Source organism: Lissotriton helveticus, chromosome 2_2, assembly GCF_964261635.1.
Source record: "Lissotriton helveticus chromosome 2_2, aLisHel1.1, whole genome shotgun sequence".
In the NCBI taxonomy this organism is placed as follows: domain Eukaryota; kingdom Metazoa; phylum Chordata; class Amphibia; order Caudata; family Salamandridae; genus Lissotriton; species Lissotriton helveticus.
Genome location: NC_136060.1, coordinates 116,317,755 through 116,339,818, shown reverse-complemented (window position 1 = coordinate 116,339,818; position 22,064 = coordinate 116,317,755). Strand labels below are relative to the sequence as shown.

Below are 22,064 nucleotides of genomic sequence, written 5' to 3'. Positions count from 1 at the left end.
GAAACACACTGTAAGAAAGATAGATAGGAGCAATAAAAAGGGAGCAGAAAAAGAGGTACAAAAACTAAAGAGATCAGAGAAGACGGGTAAAAGAAAAAGAAAAAATTGAAAGGATCTAAAAAAAGTTTTCTCGAAAGAAAAAGAAGAGAAAAAGAAAAAGATGGAGAGGCAGGATACGAGAAAGAAGGAGCACTTTCAGAATAATATGGAAAGGAGAAAAGAAAGAGGACGTACGATAGCAGAGGATTAGATTAACATGGAAACATGGCTGGAGAAAAAAGAGGAGGTAACCATCCAGACAAAAAGATACAACCAGAAGTAGAGAAAACAACAAATCAGGTCCCTGAGGCACCATGAGCCTGTGAAGTTGATCTTTGAATTTCCATCTCTATTTCCTCCTGGTTATCCAAGAACGTTGCCAAGTCCGCCGGTTCGTCGAAGATTCTGGAACGCCCTTTATATGTAATGCGAAACTTGGATGGACCAGAAAAGGAAAAAGGGATGCCCAAGTCAGTGAGACGTTTTCGAAGATTCAAGAAACCTTTCCGTCGTATGACCGTGTCTCTGGCAAAGTCTTGGGAAATAGATATGCGATGACCCTCCCAAATGAGTTGCTTAATCTTGCGCATATGAGACAAAATCAGCTCAGTGTGTTGATGTCGTAAGGGCTTAAAAATGATTGCTCTTGGCTGGGTGGCTGCCTTAGAACGGAACGTTGGAACACGGTGTGCTCTTTCAATCTCAAAATCTCTGAGGAAAGATAAGTGAAGCGTATCCGGAATCCACTTAGATAAGAACTCAATCATGGAGGAGGATGATTTCTCTGAGTCCTCCGGTAGGCCAAAAATACGCAGATTAGATCTTCTATTACGGTCCTCCTGCTCCGTGAGGTCTCTGCGCAGCGCCGCCATAGAGCGCTCCATTTGAGAAAGGGACCTAGATTGCTTTTGGATACCATCCTCTGCGGAGCTTATCCGTGTTTCTGTCGCTGATACACGCAGAGAAAGGGCTTTAAAATCATTCCTGATAGCAGACACTTCCACTTGAAGTAAGTCAGTGTTAGTTTTGGTTGACTGCGCAATGTCGTGAACCTCATTGAGGCGCGCCAAAATGGTGTCCAATGTGGAAGTATTGTCCGCCTGAGGAGATTCAGGAGACGGAGAGACTGACTTAAGTCGTTTCAAAGATGCGCCCTGGTCCTTAGAATCTTTGGCGTTCAAGGACCGATTCATATTGACAGAGTTGTAGCAGAAGACTAACAAAAGACCCCTGGAGTAGAGTATAGCACCAAAGTTACTCAAAAAAGTCAGGTACAGTGGAAAAAAAAAAAACGAGGCAGTTCACGCTCAAAACACGCTACGCAAATCTAGCGGATCAGTTATGAGCAGAGATAAGCAGGAACTCACTTCAATGAAGCGATATAAACACCTCAATGAGCCAGTGAAGAAAAAATAAAAAACTGTGAGCAGCTTCAAACCCAGCCAAGCAGCAATAGAGTAACATTAGAAAAAAGAAAAAGTATAAATGTTACCATTGTAGACAGCGTGTGAAGAAACCCTCATTTAGACACTGAAGACTGCTAAATTGTATCCGCGGCGGCGCCTCAGAAGCCAGATGCCCGGAACATCAGACGCGGTAAAATGGCGGCCGCACCTCAGGAATGCGAGCGCCTGTGAGGAGTGAAGCCAAACGCATATTTCCGATGTCACAAACCGCGGAAAAACAGCTTCGTGGAGGTCAGCACACGTTCCGCTGTAGGTGTATGGTTTTTCCAGTCAGGAGGGCAAGAAGAGACGGAGAGAAACGCTCGACGGGACCAACTCTCCCCGGAGCTCAAGCGCAACACGCCATACCACAGCGGCGCGCAAGCCACGCCCCTTCTCTCATGATATCTTTCTGTATAGGATTATTTCTTGTAGGTTAAATGAAATGTCTAATTTAATTAAATGGTTTCTCATTATATTATTCTATGTAAGATTTTTTTTCCGTGTTTTACATGCTTGTTATGTTATCATTATTTGTTAATTTCATTCATTTACTATTATTAATTCTTTGTGTAAAGGGTATGTGTTGTAATGTAAGTAAGGAATTCTACTATGTCATGGAATGTAGTGAGGGAAGTGATTCTGTGAATCAGTCATTCCAGGGCTGAAAGTCTTAAGGGACAGTTGGTGCTGTATGGTCTACTGATTTACTTAATTAAACTTATATTCTTGCACTATCTTTGGTGAAGAAGACATAATTTTTACACATAACAGAGACTTAGTCAGTGGGAAAGCATATTGAAGATGTGATAGGCACAGTACCAAGCGGAGGCTGAGGCACAATGCCTTAAGAGAACCCACACGCCACAGAGATAACCCTTGCAATAACTGCCAGCAGAGACCCAGGAAGAAGCCTGCTGCACTGTGATGGTCGAGTCACCACCAGGATATTGGGAAAGCGGCATGCGCAGTAATCACTGCATTGGACAGGGTAAATCTACATTGCTCGCTGGCGGGGAAAGAAAGGGTGACTCTGCATTCGAGTATCCCAGAAAGCCCACTCTGAACCCTGGCCCCTAGAGGCACTCCCTAGACCATGCACCTACCGGCTGATAGGTGTTAAACGTGCAGAACTCATGTCTTCAAACTCCAAGTTTACTAATTAGGACGGTTAATCGGCCTGGCACCACTGGCGTGACCTAGAGAGCATGGGAACGACCGAGACAAAACAGGCGATGCCACCCTTCGAGTCTCGCAAATCAAAACGAAACCCCCCAGTGGATACAGATGACGTGGATATGAAGTCCTTATTGCTCACAATGAAACAGAGCTTCACATCAATTGAATCCAAGATGGACTCAATGAGCATGCAAATGGATTTTATCACACAGCGTCTCGAGGATTTATTATTTATTTAGGAGTTTTATATAGCGCTAGCTGGATCCGAGGGCATCAGAGCGCTTTACAACAAGTGTCATATATGAAATCAAGCAACTCAGAGATCATATTAAGACATAGTGATTTGTGACGCGCAGAGTTCAAAGAAAAGGAGTAGCAAATAGAAAGAAAAGAAACATGATGAGTACTGGTCACACCAAACGAGTAGCCGATAAGTTTGCTTGTTTGGGGAGGAGGGAAGGAGGTAGGGGCCCGGGAGGTAAAGGAGGTCAAGGTCACAAGACACAGAGTCAAAGTCAAGTCAAGTGCCGGCTAGGCACTTCAGTGGAACCTATCGGTTCGCTAGGGAATTTTGCAAAAGAGGGGATCGTTCTGATGTGGGGGGACTAGAGTTCCAGATTTTGGACGCGTTACCAGCAAACAACCTGGCTGCGGTTTTTTTTGTTTGCGTGTTTTCAGCAGGATGAGAAGCAGAGTGTTGGAGCTCCTGAGGTTCCTGGTTTGGCCGGCTTTTTTGAGTTTGGAAGGCAGGTATTCCGGTTTGCCTGTGTGTAGGGCATTGTGCGTGAGGCAGGCTGTTCTGAAGCTGGCCCGTATTTCAATTGGGAGCCATTTTAGTTCTCTGAGTGCGGGCGAGATGTGGTCGAATTTCTTAGTTCCGGCGACCATTCTTGCTGCTGCATAGAGTGTTGTTTTGAGGAGGGAGAGGTGGGATTTTGCTGTACCAGAGAGGACTGCATTCCTGTAGTCTAGTCTGGCCAGCACCAATGCTTGAGTGGCTTGTTGACGGTCCTTGTGCGGGAGGAAGGGTTTTATTTTGTGCAGTAGCTTCGATGAGGAAGGCGCTTTTTGCTGAGTTTTTAATGTGTTTGTACATGTCCAGTTTTGGGTATAGGGTGATACCTATAGATTTTACAGAGTCCGCCAGGGTGAGGTTACCATTTAGTGCATCAATAGCTCTGAGCCATTCCGCAATTTGGGGGTTCTCTTCTTTGTAGGAGATGAGGAGTATTTCCGTTTTCTCTTGAATGAGTTTTAGGTGATTTCTTGAGAGCCAGTGTTGGACCTCTCTTAGTGTGGCGTTGAGTCTCTGGATGTCCTCAATGGAGGAGGTTTACAGATAGATCTGCATGTCATCTGCATATAGGTGGAAGGGGATGTTGGATTTTTTTAGTAGGGTAGGTAGGTGTTCAATGTAGATGTTGAAAAGTTGTGTGGGAGAGCACTGGCCCCTGTGGAACACTCCTGCTTACGGGTTGTAGGTCGAAGTTTTTAATTTTTATTCTTTGGGAGCAGTTGTGGAGGAAGGAGGAGAACCAGTGCAGGACCGTCTCTTCAAGACCTGCCCTTTCTTGAAGAACCTTGATGAGAAGTTTGTGGTTGACTGTAGCCTCCGATAGGTCTAGGAGAATGAGAAGGCAGCATTGGTCCGAGTCAAGTGACTTGTGAATATCATCTATGACATTGAGGATCGGGGTTTCAGTGCTGCAGCCTTTTCTGAAACCCGATTCGTGGGGATCGAGAAAGTTGATGCTGTCCAGGTGTTGGGTCAGTTGTGGGAGTACGCATCTTTCCAGGATTTTGGATAGAAGATGGAAGTTTTGAAGTTGTTTAGCTCTTGTGTATCTAGGCCAGGTTTTTTCAACAGTGGCGTGACTTGTCCGACTTTGAGGAAGTCTGGTACAATTCTCGATCTCAGGGAGCCGTTTACGATCTTGCACCAAAGCGGGGCTAGGACAATTTTCAGTTTATTGGTCAGTTGAGGGATTAGCTGATCGAGGGCGTGTGATGAGGGCTTGGCGCTGGAGATTAGTTTGACTATCTCTGCTTCCTGAATGGGAATGGAAAGGAAGTCCAGTGTTTTGGCGGGTTCATGGATGCGATGTCCTTAATTCCAAGCGTCGGGCTCTCGGTGGAGGGGATGTGGTTGGTGACTAGTGAGAGTTCGATCTTGGAGATTTTGTTGTTGAAAAAGTTGGCAAAGTTGTCGCGGGAAACACCCATTACATCGATGTAAATACATCGCGGGGCTATCGCACCGCGACTTTTACATCGCATGGTCGTTGACATCGTAGCCTTTTAGTGCGCATGCAACAACGGCGCGATGGCGTTAACATCGCATGCAATTACAACGCATGCGATGTTAAGATGCTATTACAACGCAACAGCGTTGCAATACAAGAAAGCAGAACACAATTGTAGGAAATGTGCTACAGCTATTTCAGAAGCGTTGTAATACAAGAAAGCAGAACAACATTTATTTATTTTAGAATTAAAACCGGCCTGGAATGCCGAATGGGGTGATGACACAGAGGCACAACAAAAGGAGTGGCTGCATAAGAGGGTATAAGGTAGTGCTCGGAAGCACCAAGAAGAGCTCCATGCGGGCTAACATTTATTTATTTTAGCATTAAAACGGAAACGGGCTAACTGATAGGAAACGGGCTAACATATATTTTATAATTAAAACGGAAACGGGCTAACTGATAGGAAACGGGCTAACATATATTTTATAATTTAAACGGAAACGGGCTAACTGATATCTTAGACTTACCGCATCGATGACAGTGCGAGGATGTGGCTGACGGATAGCTCTGCCGACTTTGGTGTTGGCAACCAGGGTTCGAGCCTCCTATCAAGTCGCCACACTTTTATGTATTCACAGGCTACATATGTTATTATCACTACTGTCACTACTGTCACTACTGGGTGGATGAATGGATAGGTGCTGGGTGGATGGATGAATGGATGGCTGGCTGTATAGATGGATGCATGGATGGGTGTATGGCTGGATGGATGCATGGATAGGCGATGGGTGGATGAATGTATGGGTGGATGAGTCGCCACACTTTTATGTATTCACAGGCTACATATGTTATTATCACTACTGTCACTACTGGGTGGATGGATGCATGAATGAAGGATGGGTGGAAGGATGTGTGTGTGTGTGGTGAGTGGGTGGGTGGAAAGATGAATGGATGCAGAATGTATTAATGGATGGCTGTATGGATGGATGCACCAACACTGTGAGGTCCCCTCTTTCTCACCAATGGCATTGAAGGGAACCTTTACTAAGGTTAGCTACAATAATGTAAAGTAATAAGGCTCATCCATTAAAAAGAATATATATATAAACTGTTCTATAGTCATATTTAAGTTTAATTATTAAGTAATATTGAAGCAATGCATACAAAACTTCTGCAAAAGTACATCTAAAAATTTCCCAACACAAACCTTCCAAAAACACACGGCGCAAAACCAGGAAGTAGTGATGGGGAAAAATAATTACTAACCCACTTTAACTGGCTATTGTATTGTGCTTGGAATTGTGCTGTTTTTAGAATGTCCTGTGTAGGAAATGTTGATTGGGGTGTGTGACATTCAAAGGCGTGCTCCAGACCCGCTGCCGTGAGTCTTGCATCACTTAAGTATGTAGAGTTGTGGACAGTGTGAGTGTAGTGACAGTCGTGCAGAACCATCTATTTGCGTACATCATATTCTAGATATTGTAGTTATTGGAACAGTTAGAACGAAAGTATCAGAACTCTCTAATAAAAGCTAGTCAGTCCTCGAGACGCAGAGGATGATAGTGGCAATCTTATATCGCTTAAATCTCTGCTAATACACTTTATAATAATATTGCTTTCTATCTTCAAAGCAGGCTCTTGGCCTTAATTTGTTACGCTGGTACGAATTCAATATGCACGTTGCTTCAAACTACAAACTAGAGATGACAATTAAATGTACATAAATGAATCAGGGCGGATGTAGACGGACACAAGAAACAAATGAAAGTCACCTGCATTCAACATGGGAATAACGAGTCATGGAACTCTGAAGCATGGTCGCTTTAATACAATAAATATCCGCACTGTCAGATGATGTCACTTCCATAGCAAAAACATGAACAAAACACAGACAAAACCGAGTGATGCACAAATGTCGATAGAGGGAGAAGCAAACTTATGATTTAAACTTTTAAAGGCACAATTAACGATTCACCACTTGTTCAAGAATTTCTGCTCATGAATGTGAGTTTCTGGTCTATGAGACTATTTTAGTCGGTTAACACTTCCGCTACAGGAAGGTCTTCGAGATAATAGTCACAGGTCTGACTACCAATGGCCCGACCCAGCATTTCATCCTTGTGAGGTCGATACAATGACTACACTCAGGCGGATACAAATAAACAAGCGTCAATAAATGCCATGGTTCCCTACAGTGTGGATGGTTGCTTTACAGATACATGTGTTATGTTCTGCTGAGTCTCTAAGAAACAGACGGCGTTTTAGAGCAATGGTAACTTTCAATGCGCCCATGACTATTCAATACTTAATGGTCTACCAGGCCATCAACGACCAAACGTCTCCATTTCGCAGTACTTGAGAGGGGAAATACCAATTACATCGATGTAAATACATCGCGATGGAAAGAGACATGTTTTTAATGCTTCCTGGAGTTGGAGACAGCTGATTTTCAACGTGTGGGCTCAAACATCGCGTTGTCATGTCACGCGATGTAAAGTCGCCGATGTGAAATGCTATGTAATTAAATGGCCGTATTTGTGTAGTAACAGCGTGCGATGAGAAAATTGCCGATGTGACGGAAGTTGCGATGTAATTGCCGCGATGAGAACTCCCGCGATGAGATTGTTTACGATGGATCGTCATACATTCAGTTGTCGCACAGTTCTTTAGATGCCCGAGTTGGGGAGGCAGCGGGCTTGGAGGTTTGTTTCCTGATGATGTTAAAGAGCTCTTTGGGTCTGTTTTTTGCGTTGTCTAGCGTGGTGCAGAACAACAATGTTTTTTCATTCTAAATGTGTTTTTTGTACTTCCTGCGCGCTGCTTGGAGTTGATCGCGGCGGATGACGGAGAAGTTGTTCCTCCAGAGTCTTTCTATGGCTCTTAGCTGTCTCCTTTCATCGCTGATGTTAGTAGTAAACCATGCTCTGGATGGAATGCTCCTGTTTTTTTTAGTTTCAGAGGAGCTTGTTGATCCAAGATGAGCGTCATATTTGATTTGTAGAGAGAGATGAGTTCAGTTGTGGAGAGATGATCGGTGGAGTTGGGGAGGACGAGCTTATCCTTTCGTCTTGTTTAGCTCGGGGGATCTGAGCTGTATTTCTACTCCATTTGGGAGTGTCCTGCGAGGGGGAGTGGATTGGGACCATTTGGTTGATGTGGAATAAGATGATGTGGTGATCGGACCAGTCCACGGGAAGGATGTAGTCGATAGTAACTGCATCGCTTTTGGCAATAATAGCGTCGAGGGTTGCTCCTCTGTGATGTGTTTCTTCCGAGCAGGGTTGGGTAAGATTGTTGTCAGTATGAAAGGGGACGCTTTCTGGGGGAGGCGACCGTTTTGGACTGGGCGACCACGACAGGGCTCGCCTCTGCTGGCTGGTCACACTCGCCGAGCCAAGAAGGGTTGGAGCTGTGTTATTTGGCTGTGGGACGGCACAGTAACGGAGACAATAATTTCGCTCACCTAATAACGCCTTTCGCTGACTGGCTGGACTGTGGAGTAAGGTCCCCCAGTGTTCGACTGCGCTAGATGAAAGAAGAAGCAACTTCGGCGGACCCCGCTAGAACCACCAATTCCCGGTTCTGCTGGAAGACGCTCGAGGTGCCCTCTGCAGGTAGGATCGTCTGGGGCTCAGAGTGCGATCAGCTGCTTTCTTTGCCAGAGTCTGCAGCTGGGCAGTTTGTGATCAGCCTCCCCTGCTGGAACTTTCCGTCTGGAGTTTCTGGAGGTCGCCAGCTGCACCGCGTGCACCACAGCATGCAGTGAGGCTGGGGCGCTGTGCATGCATCACAAGTTTGCTTCTTCAGCCCCCTGCAGGAATACTGAGACGTGGGCCCCTATGAGGCACAAGGGTCACGATGTGGGCATGTACTGCCCCCCAGGAGCGGGTGGAGGCCTGATTTCTCTCTTCATGAGCACCCAGGCCGGGTGGCCTGCTACTTGAATCCCAAGAAGGGGCCCTTATGATGCTAAGAGTGACCCCTCCTCTCTACTGTTCGTGTTCCGACTTGAGGTCGGAGTTTCGATCCAGGTTACAGTTAATGTCTGTGCCTATCACTGTGATCCACTAGGTAACACTCATTTACAAGTTGGATTCCATACTCTGATGGCGTAATCCCTGGTGGCAGGGTTGGCCCCGTTAAAGGTCCCTTGCCCACTCCTGCACTGGAGTCAAGCTAGCCTTCCATCCCACCGAAATAATGTATTATAGGTGAGTTGGACCAGAGTCCTAGGCCCTGCGTTCCTAGTGGCCTCCTTGACCACACTCCTTTTGGATTATATTCACTCGATTTCCGGAATATACGCCCTCCTTTTATTATACTTCTTTGCGCTATCGCTACCCTAATGGCCCCCTTTTCTACCCCGCCCCCCCATCCCCTCATCTCCCTATCATGGCTTCCACTCGAATCAAGTCTGGAGTTAACTGCTTCAAAGTCATTGATCCCCCTAATCTGTCCAAAGCAGCAGCAAAACGGTTTAAGCATAACACCATTGAACAATTCCCTGATTCCCTCTTTGTTGACCAATTCCATAATGGGCGTCTAGGGAAGCTAAAAAATTACTATTTTTTTCACTCACAACATCCCTTCCTGGTCCACTAGCTTCTTCAGTTCCTTCAACGTCTCCTCCTCCTCCTCCTCTTCTATCCCGCATGGGCAGTGGCAACAAATTTCCCTCTCCACTTGCTTTAATGGTTCTCTCACCATTACACGTTATAACAATGGGACTGTCATGATTCCAGCGACAGACTCCTGTCTCTCTCTCTTTGACCACCTCTTCCACTTCCACTCCCTTCATCCCACCCATGCGACTACGATCTCCCTTGATTCTTCTTCTTCTAGCTCCTCTCCTTTCTCCCCCCCGATACCCCTATATTCTATCAGGCCGCCCTCCCGGGAGACACAGGTTTACCCTTTGTCCCCCCTTCTCTTGCCCTCTCCTCTCCCATTCGTCCCTCTTCCCAATTTGGTCATCCTCCTATCTCGTCTGCCTTACCTCCAGCATCCATTCCCCCTCCCCACCCTGCATCTTTCCAATATTCCAATGCCATCTCCTGCCCCCTAATCCTACCCATCTCCCCCCTACTTAATCCACCTTTCTTGCAATCTGGTCTACCGATCAACTTTCCTTACCTTCCCCCTTTCCTCCCCCTTCTCCTCATCCCTTTCTGCTCTTCCCCTTCCCCCGTACCATTTATTCATTTTTAAAATTTGTAAAGCGCGACTTCCACCCGTGGGTGTCTTAACGCTATGCCTCAACTTATTGTCTCAGTGGGAACAATATCAAAATCCAAAAAGTGATAAAGTAGAGAGGAAAATCATTGGTCAAACAACCAAGTCTTCAACAGTTTTCTAAATTGAAACAGTGAAGTGGTAGATCTAATCGCCAGCGGAAGAGTATTCCAAAGTCTGGCTGCAGTGTTCGTATAACATCTGTCTCCCCAGGTAACAGTCCTAGTCCGTGGCACCACTAAATGGTGCGAGTATACGGATCTAAGTGGTCTGGTAGGGCAATAGAGGATGAGCTTCTGTTTAAGAAACTCCGGCCCAAGACGATGTAAGGCTTTAAAGGTAAGGCATAAAGTTTTAAATCTGATCCGATTTTTGACCGTTAGCCAGTGATAATTCCTGATTACTTGCTTAATCGGTTTGAATTTGGGAGTGCCAGACAGCAGTCTTGCCGCTGCATTTTGAATTAGTTGTAGTTTGGCGACCACCGGAGATTGAGCATTTGCGAATAAGCCATTGCAGTAATCCAGGGATGAAAGTACCAGAGAGCTCACCACCATTTCCCCGGCATTCTCTGGCAGAAATGGTATGATTTTCCTTAAGAGTCTGAGTTTATGGAATGCTGAGGATGCTATCTGATTAGCATGATTAACAAAGTTCAGTTTTTCATCAAAGATTATCCCTAGATTCCTGACCTTCTGAACGGGGGTTGGTAGGGTTCCAAGTGATGGGGGCCACCAAACTGAAGACCACATAGGTGATAACTTTCCGAAAATAATCACCTCGGTCTTCTCTGAATTGAGCCTTCAGCAATTCATGGCCATCCACTCCTTAATTGCCAACATGCCTTCTTGAAACCGAGCCGCCACTTCTTCTCCATCATTATTGATGGCGAGCACCAACTGGGTATCATCGGTATATGTGGTAAGGCTCATCCGGTAGTTTTTAATAACCCTAGCTAAGTCCGACACATAGATATTGAAAAGTGTCGGACTTAGGGATGAGCCTTGAGGAACGCCACATGGTAGAGCCAAATCCGCCGATTTAAAAGATCCCAGTGTTACGGCCTGCGTTCTACCCGACAAAAAGGAGGCAAGCAAAGCACTGGCCATAGAATGGATGCCCAACTCTCCGACACGGTCAATCAAGATGGAATGATTGACCGTGTCGAAAGCCGCAGACAAATCCAACAGGACCAGTACCGCTGTACCCCCTTGGTCTCTGATAGTTCTGATGTCATCAGGGGCTTTAATGAGCACGGTCTTGGTCCCATGCATTTTCCGAAACCCAAACTGAGAGTCGTCGAGTAGAGTATTTTGTTCAATATACTCTGACAGTTGATCGTTCATTACTCTCTCAGCTACTTTGGCTAGAAAAGGCAAGCTGGCAATGGGTCTGTAGTTTTTCAGCAAGTTCTTATCTAGACCGGGTTTTTTAAGAAGTGGTTTTAGTAGTGTGTTCTTTAGCCTGTCCGGGAAAACCCCTGATTTAAACATCCCATTGCAGACTTGTGTGATGATTTCACTAATTAAATCAGTTACAGGAGGAAAGATCTTAGGAGGGCAGGGGTCTAGGGCTGAGCCCGTTTTTATAAGTCTAATAATGTCAACTGTTTGATCCTCCTTTATCTCTTTGAATTGAGCTAGTGAGCAATCAAGATGTTTACTTAAAAAGGTGGATCTGGATTTAGTAGGGTTTTCCATCACTGAAAACTCAGAGTAAATGTCATTTACTTTTGAGAAGAAGAAGTTTGCCGGAGCATCACAAAACTCCTGAGAGAGAGGTGGGCCCAGATCTGGTGATTTCCCAGCCAGTGATTTTACCACCTGATATAATTGTCTACTTGAATTTTTAGCATTATCAATTTGTTCCCCAAAATATTTCTTTTTTGCCTCATGGATCATTTTTTTGTAGACAGCCAGTGTTTCTTTATATACAGATTTACATTTACTATCATAAGCCTTTCGCCAGTTTCTTTCATGGTTCCTACAGACTTGTTTTTGCTTTCTTAAAGTTTCTGAGAACCATGGTGCAGAAGGCACTTTCCTGTTTTTAAGAGATAGATTTAAGCGGCACAAGTGCCTCCACCGCACTGCCCAACCAGGCAGAATACTGTTCCACCGCTATATTAGGGTCTGTCGAAATAATGGGACGGGATTTAATTAGCGACGCTCTAAGGGTCACATTATCAATGTCCTTCCAGACTCTAAAAGGTTCTTGACTTAAAGGGACCTGTTTAGGAATAGGAGCCTGGGTAGTAGGGATATGACACAAGATGGCATGATGATCGGGCCAGGTGAGAGGCAGTATGTCGCTTATTATTAACTCTTTTATATTGGAAAAAATGCCATCTAATGTATGACCGGCCTCATGTGTGGGCGTATTTACGAACTGAGTTAATCCCAACATTTCAAAATCGGCCATCAGGGATAAGGTTTCAGAATCTTCCCTTTTTTCCAAGTGGAAGTTTAAATCTCCCAAGACCATGAAGATATCATCAATTGCCAGTGGTTCCATAAGCGACACAAAGGAGGACAAAAATTCAGATCGTGCACCCGGGGGTCTATAAATAAGTACTCCTTTGAGGTTATATGAGGGAGTAAGCTTAATAGCAAAATGTAAGGCTTCACATGTTAATGAGAATAAAGGAAGTATTCTAACCGGAAAAATATTCCGGGTAATGATTGCCAGGCCCCCTCCTTTTTTCCTCTGTCTATCTAACCGGTATACAGTAAAACCATGCGGCACCGCTACCAGTAAATCAGGATCGGACGCTTCATCCATCCACGTCTCTGTGATGAAAAGTAAATCTATTTTTCTATCCAGAATAAAATCACCAATCTCCTGCCTATGCCTGGCCAGAGAGTGAGCGTTGATGAGTGATATTATGATATTCTCAGGTTTGACGATGTGAGCATCTGAGAGGGTGGCCTTAGTATTAATGAACGGTATAGGAGACTTGCAGTTAGGACAACATGCAATGGTTACCCCGGGAATAGTTTCGGGGTTATATTGTGAACAGGCTGCCCTATGTGGTGGTTTCAGCTGCATAATCTCAGCCGATGTATATCTAATCCACTCTATTGCAACTGAAGCAGGGGTTATGGCGCTAGGCGCGGGTCCGGCGCGGACGGGCGCAGACGGGCTTGCCCTTGGCGCGCCGGTTGCGCCCGCCCACTGCGCGGACGAGATGATATTCCCCTTTTATCCAGTGCTGAGGAGGGTGGGAGGCGGCCAGCTACTGGAACGCCACCCTTCCTTCCCCCAATATGGCGGCTGCTCACCCTGTAATCCCCGGCGTCAGCACGTAGTCTGTTGCGCTGAGGACAGCGTGGGGAAGCGGCGATTTCTACAAGTAAGGCTCGCAATATTTAAAAAATGGTCAAAAGTTTTAAACGAAATGCCACAACAAAAGAATTAATGCACACTTTTAAAAATGACGATAATGAGCCCCCGGCTTCCGCCTCAGGGGTGAGACCACAAGTCAAGTCAGCGCGCTCGCGCTATAGCGATGTTTATATAGCCTGGGAGGGCGGGAGGCGGCCAGCTACTGGAACGCCACCCTTCCTTCCCCCAATATGGCGGCTGCTCACCCTGTAATCCCCGGCGTCAGCACGTAGTCTGCTTTTCTGAGGACAGCGTGGGGAAGCGGCGATTTCTACAAGTAAGGCTCACAATATTTAAAAAATGGTCAAAAGTTTTAAACGAAATGCCACAACAAAAGAATTAATGCACACTTTTAAAAATGACGATAATGAGCCCCCGGCTTCCGCCTCAGGGGTGAGACCACAAATTCTTCTCTTACAGCTCCCATCTCTCTTCATTCTCCCATTCCTCTGCCTATGCTTCACAACCCTGTCTCCCGTCTTGGTAATTCCGTCCTCTTCCCTCCCTCTGACCTTACAGTCCCATACTCCTCCCTCAATTACCATCTAGCCCAATCCTCCACCCACTCTGCCTGGTGCCTGTCCCCCTACATTCACCTTTCATAGCCTACGGTACCTGTCCAGCATCTTCACCTCTCTTCTCCCCATACCTCTGGCCTTTCTTTGACCCCTCCCTTTAGAGTCCCTTCTCTTATCTCCCCGTACATCTGGCCTTTATTTGACCCCCCTTCTTCCCATCCCTGTACATCCCCTTCTCCTCTCATCTTCCAGTACCTCTGGCCTTCATTTGACCCTCCTCCTTCCCCCCCACCCCTCGCCCTCCCGCTCTACTCCTCAACTGTCTCCTCCTACTTATGATCTCTACTCTTCCCTTCTGCTCAACACCAGTAAAAATATCACTGTAACACCATCCACTCCTTTCTACCACCATCTTTCTCCACCTTCTACCCTTGCACCCCAATACCCCCCGTTAGCCCACCTCTCCCTGTCCTCCCTCACCTACTGCACTCCCTCCCATAACCATCGAGTCACCAAACACTCGGTGCTCAGCCCTCCTCTCCCTGGAAAATAAACTTGATTCTCTCATCTCTTCCATTTCCCAGCTTGAAGCGGCCATCTCACTTCTAAGTGCCAAGATATCCCCCTTCCCTAACAACCTCCCGTGGAGTTCCTTGCTCCGCTGCCCCAATAAAGCCTACCATAGTGTGTCCGCCGCAGACATCGCCAACTTACTGGCTAGCTACAAGACTACCAACGTGACTCCCCCTCCACTTTCCTCTTGTAATAATTCGACTCAATTAACTATTCAGACCATCTCTTCTGTCAGAACTAACCAGCCTTGTAAATGTAAATGTAGTGGTACTTGTATAGCGCACAAATCACCCATGAGGCATCTCAGCGCTTGTACGAATACCGCTGGGGAACCCTTCCTGGCCTTTCCCTGTGAAGTGCCCACTCCTGGGCACCCCCAAGGTGAAGCCAGGCATCCTAGCGTTGTTGGGGCCATTGTGGAGATTAAGCAAGCTATTGCCCAGAGTTGCAGAGTGGGACCCATGATTAGAATAGGCACAGAGGTGAGAATTATCAGGCCCAAGGAAGTTGAGCCCAAGACCGGCCGAGGCGGGAATTGAACCCTGGTTCCGGGCTAGACCTCTGCATCAGGGTCTGCCGCTCTAACCATTAAGCCACACTTCTTCCCCGGCACCCTCATACAAGAATCTTATCCCTATCTCCCTTAACAGCCCAAACACCCCTATCACCAAAACAGTTGCGTCAGAGCTGCACTGTTTGCTCCACAACTGCAGATCTGCAATAAAACACAAACTGGAAATTTCGGACACTATCACCCATCACAACCTTGAAATGCTCTTCCTCACTGAGACCTGGTTTAACGACTCCTCTCATACTTTGTTTGCTCCTCTGATACCTACCGACTACTCTAGTCTCAAATGACAGACCAGACAAAACTGGGGAGGTGTCGCTGAAACTCCCTTCAAATTAAAGCCTTTCCTACCACCTTCTTCCGTACATTCGAATGCCTATCCCTAGAGCTTCAAGTTCATCACGGCTCACCCTTCAGGTTCCATGCCATCTACCACCCACCCCGTAACTGCTCTTCCTTTTTGGAGGAACTCACTGACTTCATCAGTGACCAATATTCTCAAAGTGACAGACAGATCTTCCTGGGTGACTTCAATCTCCACTGGGGCTCTTTGGAAGACTCAGCTGCCAACAAGCTTGCCACCTTTCTCTCAGCCAACGATCTTTTCCAACATTGCTCGGAAATTACACACTCTAAGGGCTCAATTCTGGACCTTGTTATATCTAAAGCAGACCTGCTTACTATTGCTACCCCCGTCCATGTAGACTGGTCAGACCACTTCTTCATTCCCTTCCGTTTTCACCTATCGCATGTTATAACTCTTGGCCAACCTAAAAGGGCTTCTACCTGGTTCTGCAACACTAAAAACATTGATCTTGACACTCTGTGTGATTCTGCTATGCGTTCACTTTCTAGACTAGACCCTAACGTGGACGTCAACGATCTCACCTCCCATTGCCTTTCAGTCCAAGCAGTCGAATTCAATAAGGTCGCTCCACTCCAAAGCAAAAGGAAAAGACCCACGCCCTCAGCACCTTGGTTCAATAAAGCTCTCTGTGATGAAAGGAAGAACCTTAGAATCTTGGAGAAACATTAGAGACAATCTTCATCCATCTCCAATATCTCTCCTTTACGTTCAGCAAGATCCAAATACCACAAGCACATCTTCCATGAAAAAGCATCTCATTTCACTCCTCGACTCAGCCAAAAACAGACCCAAAAAAGCTTTGACCTCATCAAAAACTACTCCCCCCAAACCATTAAGCCTGAGGATTCTTCAAAGAAAGCAGCAGAAATCGCTATATTCTTTGATGATAAGGTCAAATCACTGGTGGATCAGGTCACCCACCCCACTCCATTGAGGAGCGAAAATCCTTAGTCACTAGGCAGAACTTGGCCGCCATGTCAAAAGATGACCTCCTCAAATGCATCCTCGAAACCAAACCCTCCAACCATTCTTCTGACCCCATCCCTAGTGTCATCGCCATTGATTTCTACACCCACACTCTCTCTTCTTGGACCAGGCTAGTTAATCTCTTCCTCAGTCAAGGCTCCCTATCTGCTGCCCTCAAAACAGGACAGGTTACCCCTCTTCTTAAAAAAAAACGCCAGCAGATGCGAACGACCTCAACAACTTCCGCCCCATCACCTACCTCCCTTTTCTTTAGAAAATCACAGAAAAATGTGTTGCGAAACAACTTTCCCTACATATTATGGACAATAATCTCCGTGACGTGTTCCAGTCTGGCTTTATTCAAAATTGCAGCACTGAAACAGCCCTGCTGCAAGTGATTGATGATGCGCTGCATATACTCTTTTCTGGGTAATCGTGCCTTCTGATTCTTCTTAACCTCTCTGCAGCCTTTGACACTGTTAATCACAACACCCTCCTTAACACTCTTCAACAGAAAATGGGCTTGGAAGGCACAGTGCTTAAATGGTTTGCCTCATTCCTCTTGGACATATCCCAAATGATCAAGATAGTGAACAGTTTTTTGCCTCCATTGGTGGTAGGTCAAGGCATTCCTCAAGGTTCTATCCTTGCACCCACTTTGTTTAATCTCTATTGGGAACCATTAGGGAACCTCCTAAGTAAATCTGGGACCCACTAACATCTCTATGCGGATGACACTCAAATCTACCTCAAGTTGTCTTCCGCACACAATCTCTCACTACTCAACTCTACTCTCAACTCTATACACAACTGGATGTTAGTTCTCCAACTCATTCTCAGTCCCTCCAAAACGGAATTCCTCCTCCTATGTACCTCCCTCTCCCTTCCTCCTGTTCAATCCTGGATGGATCAGCTGAATTTACTCAACAATAAACCCATCATTGTCGACAGTGCTAAATCCCTAGGTGTCATACCTGACTAAAGACTCAACCTAATCTCCCACATCAACTCCATTGCTAAGACCGCACGTTACCAGCTGCACCTTTTGTGGGGGATTAGTCGGTTCTTCCCGGAGAAAGACCTAAAAACCTTGGTCCAATCGCTGGTTCTCTCTAGACTGGATTATTGCAAATCCCTTCTGACTGGCCTACCCAAATACCACCTCTCCACTCTCAAGCCCGCCCTCCATTCAGCAGCTCACTTTATTTCAGGGTCCTAACAAAGTGACCACATCACCCCTATCCTGTCTTCTCTTTGATGGCTTCCCATCGAGGCAAGATCTATTTACAAAACTGCATACATCACCCACAAAGCCTTGCACACGTATTCCCTTGTTACTTGGTGAATAAACTGAAAATGTCTGGAGGCTCGAGATCTTCTCAGAATGCGGAAAAGTTTCTGCTTGAGCCACCCTCCTTCAAAAGGGAAAGATCGATGGCTCAATCATTCTCAGGTAATGCGGATGCGGTGAGAATCTGGAATTCGTTTCCTCCATTGCTCCATGCCATCACTTCTACCCGGATCTTCAAAGCTGACCTCAAATCTCTTCTCTTCCAAAGACACTTTCAGAACTAATACCTTCATTCTCAGACCCCTCTAGGAAGTTTGTTCATCATTGTAAATTGTAATATTTTTTCTTGTACATTCCTCAGCCTTGCTTGGTGTGTTTGATATTGTGTTCTTGCCTTCTATGGTTTTACCCCACCTCTTCTAGTCTCCTGTTTATTTTTTTAACATTCTATTTTGTAACATTTCTTTCACGTAACGTAACTGGTTCTATTGTACCGCGGTCTGACACCTTCGGGTAAAGTCTGCACTATATAAAAATACATTAACTGAATAAATAAATAAATAAATAAAAGGACACGGTGCAAAGTGTGGTGTCAGGACCAAAGACGGCACCAAAGACAGTGCGGAAACAGGGGGCTGGTTCGAAAGCACAAACGGAGCTGATGGCAAACACTTGTAGTTTCTTCTTTGACTTCAACTGCGACAACGATCTGCCGTGGGAACAACAGGAGTGGGACCTTCCTTTCGATTTAGACTGGTGTTTTGCAATATAGAACTTTGCTTTGCAGTCCCATATGGCCTTTGAGATCATTTGGGCACCCTGGAGTTGTGTTCAGATCCCAAGCATCAGACGCATACCTGGTGGAGATCTGTCACAGATATCGGTATGCGAGAGTCCCTCCAAGGTTCAAACCCTAGTATTTTAGGAGCCAAACCCGAAAAACGGGTCACCTGGCTGCCCAGCCTATAGAGTCAGAAGACTAGTCATACTAGGTAGGGCCATCGACTGACTGAGGGAAGACAGAGACTGAAATAATCATGAAAAAGCTAATACCCGTCTTTATGGTTACACTCAAGGTAGCTTTTCATAAATCCAATGCAAAATTCTCTAGAATATTCAGAAAAAGTATGACAGTAAAATGGCCGTAGTCATGGTAGCACTACTATTTAATGCAAAGCAAAATTTTATTATGGTCAAAAAGAAAACACCTGCACAGAAAGAAACAATAAATATATTGATCTGAAATGGATGATGGGTTTACGGTATGAACTAATACGTGCCACAAGCAAATAGCTTAATCCAACTTCGCAGACACTGAAATATTTTTTAAACGGTTCTGAATTCTTGCATTGATGTCACGTGGTACGGTTATGATTGTCTACAACTTGATGCTGGAGAACGTTACAGAACTGTATATAGATCTGATTCACTCACCATTGTTCAGGGACTTGAAATTTCCAATAAAGTTGACAAATTCATAGGTAGTTGGTTCTTTGGGATCTATCGTTCCGCGAAGCATATGACAACCAAACTCCAGTTGATTTTTAGCTGCAGTTCGAAGAAAGGGAAACGGAAAACAAATAAATGCAAATATTTAAATTATTTCTAAATTCTGAATTCGGGATCCGCGGGTTTACAAACAAACACTGACATGTCAACATCAGTGAGATTAATTATGTATATACAAGCAGGGATAATTACCACTGCTTATGTGATTTCACACTACTGTGGCTTACAAAACGGCAGCTGTTTTAGAGGGGACATACACTTTTTATCCCCAACATCCCTCCCCCCAAAAAATGTTTACAATCTTTTTGGCTTATTACAATCTGGACATGATCTAAAAGCCAATAGCAATACTGACATTTATTTATATGATAATTAACACTGGTTGTGTAACATAAAACCTATTCTCTTTTTTTTTATAATAAACTTTATTGGCATTTTTAAAACAAAAACAAGACAGTTGATAAAGTATGCAGTTCATTGGTCGCAGCAGAGTCAGATTTACATCAAGAGAAACACCAGCCACAAGGCGCAAGAATGGCTGACTGTTCACCCCGCCCCTAAAACCTATTCTTAACCCTAGCTGTTGGGCTGTCGTAATAGTCAATAGTCCATAAACAAATACGGATAATGAAGACGACGCTACTAGTGTAACTAAAAACGACCGTGCCTATTCTATTAGATAGTAGTATGACTGTGCATACAGTAGGTAATAATGGTATTAGTTCTATTAGCAGCCAAACTAATAATGATAAAACAACTAATACAGGTACGGCAACTGATATGTTAATTAATACTGGCATTCCAAACACTAATACACGAGCTACCTGACACTACAAGTATTGTTATTGCCGACGATATCAATATTAGTATCATGTCAAGCTGGCAGTATTCAAACTACTGAACTAATACTCATAATAATATCACTGGACCTGCTAATAACAAGTATTACTAATTGTTGTGTCTACTAGTAATGACACTTGTGCTATACACAATCACATAGCATTAAGAAGCTTATCCTATACCCACTATTTCTGCAAAGTTGGCAGAATGCAATTCCAGGCTGGTTGATCGCAATATGATTACAATACAAATAGGGTACACAGGTTTAGCATGTCATTTTTTTGTTGCAACGCAAAAGAAAATATCACCTGTTATTCTCCAACCGCTCGGCTGTGATGGAGCTGGAAACTGCACTTCCCTCTTCCTCGTATTTTTAAAATAGGATGAAAATGTGAAGGCACTTCACAAGATTGATGATCATCAAAGCAACCAAATTGTTTCCAAAAAATAAAACACGGAACAACTGGTTTGTGATTAGGCAACTCGGGAAAAAGTTGCATGTTAAAAGTAAAAACTGCATTTTTTTAATTAAAGTTATGCACCCTTACAAAAACATCTTCCGAACCCTTAAGTGGAAATTGTAAAAATATCTTTTCAAAGCAGTGAATTGCTCGTGAAGCTAAGAACAAGATAGAGCAGTACCCAGCTATTCCTTAGGTTGTTTAGCATATCAATTCACTGAACGGAGCAAATTCATTTATTGAATTCAATTATTTATTAAGCATTTGCAACGGCAAACATTCTTTCCCAAGAAATTTAAAACACCAAGGCCCACCTTTTAAGGAGGATATATGAAAAAGACCATAAAAAACTTTCGGCACATCAAATTTCTCGAAAAGGCTCCTTTTCTTCTGCAAATTGTTCTAAAACAATGTTCCTAAGCAAGTTGGTAAAGTTAACTGTTGATCTCCATCATCAATTCTAAGGTGCTATTAAGTTGGAATGGAAATTTTGTGAGACAAACTGCATTTGCGCTGCTATAATCCAAGTGCCCTCCTGTCTTAGTAGCACCTCTGCTTCACATAGCCATGATTTAAAAGTATAGCTTGCTTAATGGTGGATGAAATACTGCCATTATGCAAAGGTGAGCTTGTGCGTTTGATTCCCCATTTTAAGTCGAGCCTGAGTCAGCGCACAAGCGCTGCTCTGGGGATGATCTGTTGTAGTTCAGTACAGGACAGAAGCCCCGCCCATATTTTTCATTGGCCTGAGTGTTTGTCCTTCGTAAATAGTGGCGTTTGATTCCTTAATAGGCTTGTTAGTCCCTCCTTAGTACGGCCATGTCGTCATTTGTATCCGCCCGGCTACTGACCCCTTTACTTGGTTATTACACAGTACGTGTACTTTTTCTTCATTGAGACTGTGGCAGCCGCTTGTTTGTAATGCAATAGGTCTCTCATTTAAATGCGAGACCTATGGCATTGCAAATATTTTTTTCCTTAAGGTAGCAGTGAGAGCATAAGTATTCTCTCTGGACTTTTTCCTTAAGGTAGCAGTGAGAGCATAAGTATTCTCTCTGGACTTTTTACTTAAACGCATTATATTTTACTAATCTCTATTTCCTGGTTTCGTTTAACTGTCTAAATCAGCACTAAGATGTCCCTTAGTATGAACTTAGCGCTTCATAAGAAAGAAATCAAATTATTCACATCTAAGCAGAGCGAGCACTGCTGGTGGTGTTTGCCCAGCTATTTGTACCCGCAGCGTGCAACGTGCACCCAGAATGGTTTATATCCAAAGTGCACCCAGAAAAGCGTGTGAGCAGTGTGTACCTAGCAGTGTTGTCATCGCCAGACTGTATCTAGCATTGTGGACAGCACTGTATATTTAGCCGCCTGCTTGTGGCCATGGTTGCTCAGCTAGGTTTACCAGAGAGGAGTACCCTGAACTTTGTACTGGGCTGT

General features: G+C 44.8%; 1 protein-coding gene across 4 annotated transcripts in view; it reads right to left on the bottom strand.

Annotated features, from left to right (window-relative positions):
• The window catches only part of CLOCK (clock circadian regulator), a 1,757,788-nt gene that overhangs the window by 858,681 nt on the left and 877,043 nt on the right, over positions 1 to 22,064 (bottom strand). For all 4 annotated transcript variants that reach the window (XM_078678181.1, XM_078678183.1, XM_078678184.1 and 1 more), the window contains one exon: positions 19,246 to 19,359. In XM_078678181.1, coding sequence (XP_078534307.1) covers positions 19,246 to 19,359 — 114 coding nt within the window. The remainder of the gene's footprint in view (positions 1 to 19,245; positions 19,360 to 22,064) is intronic.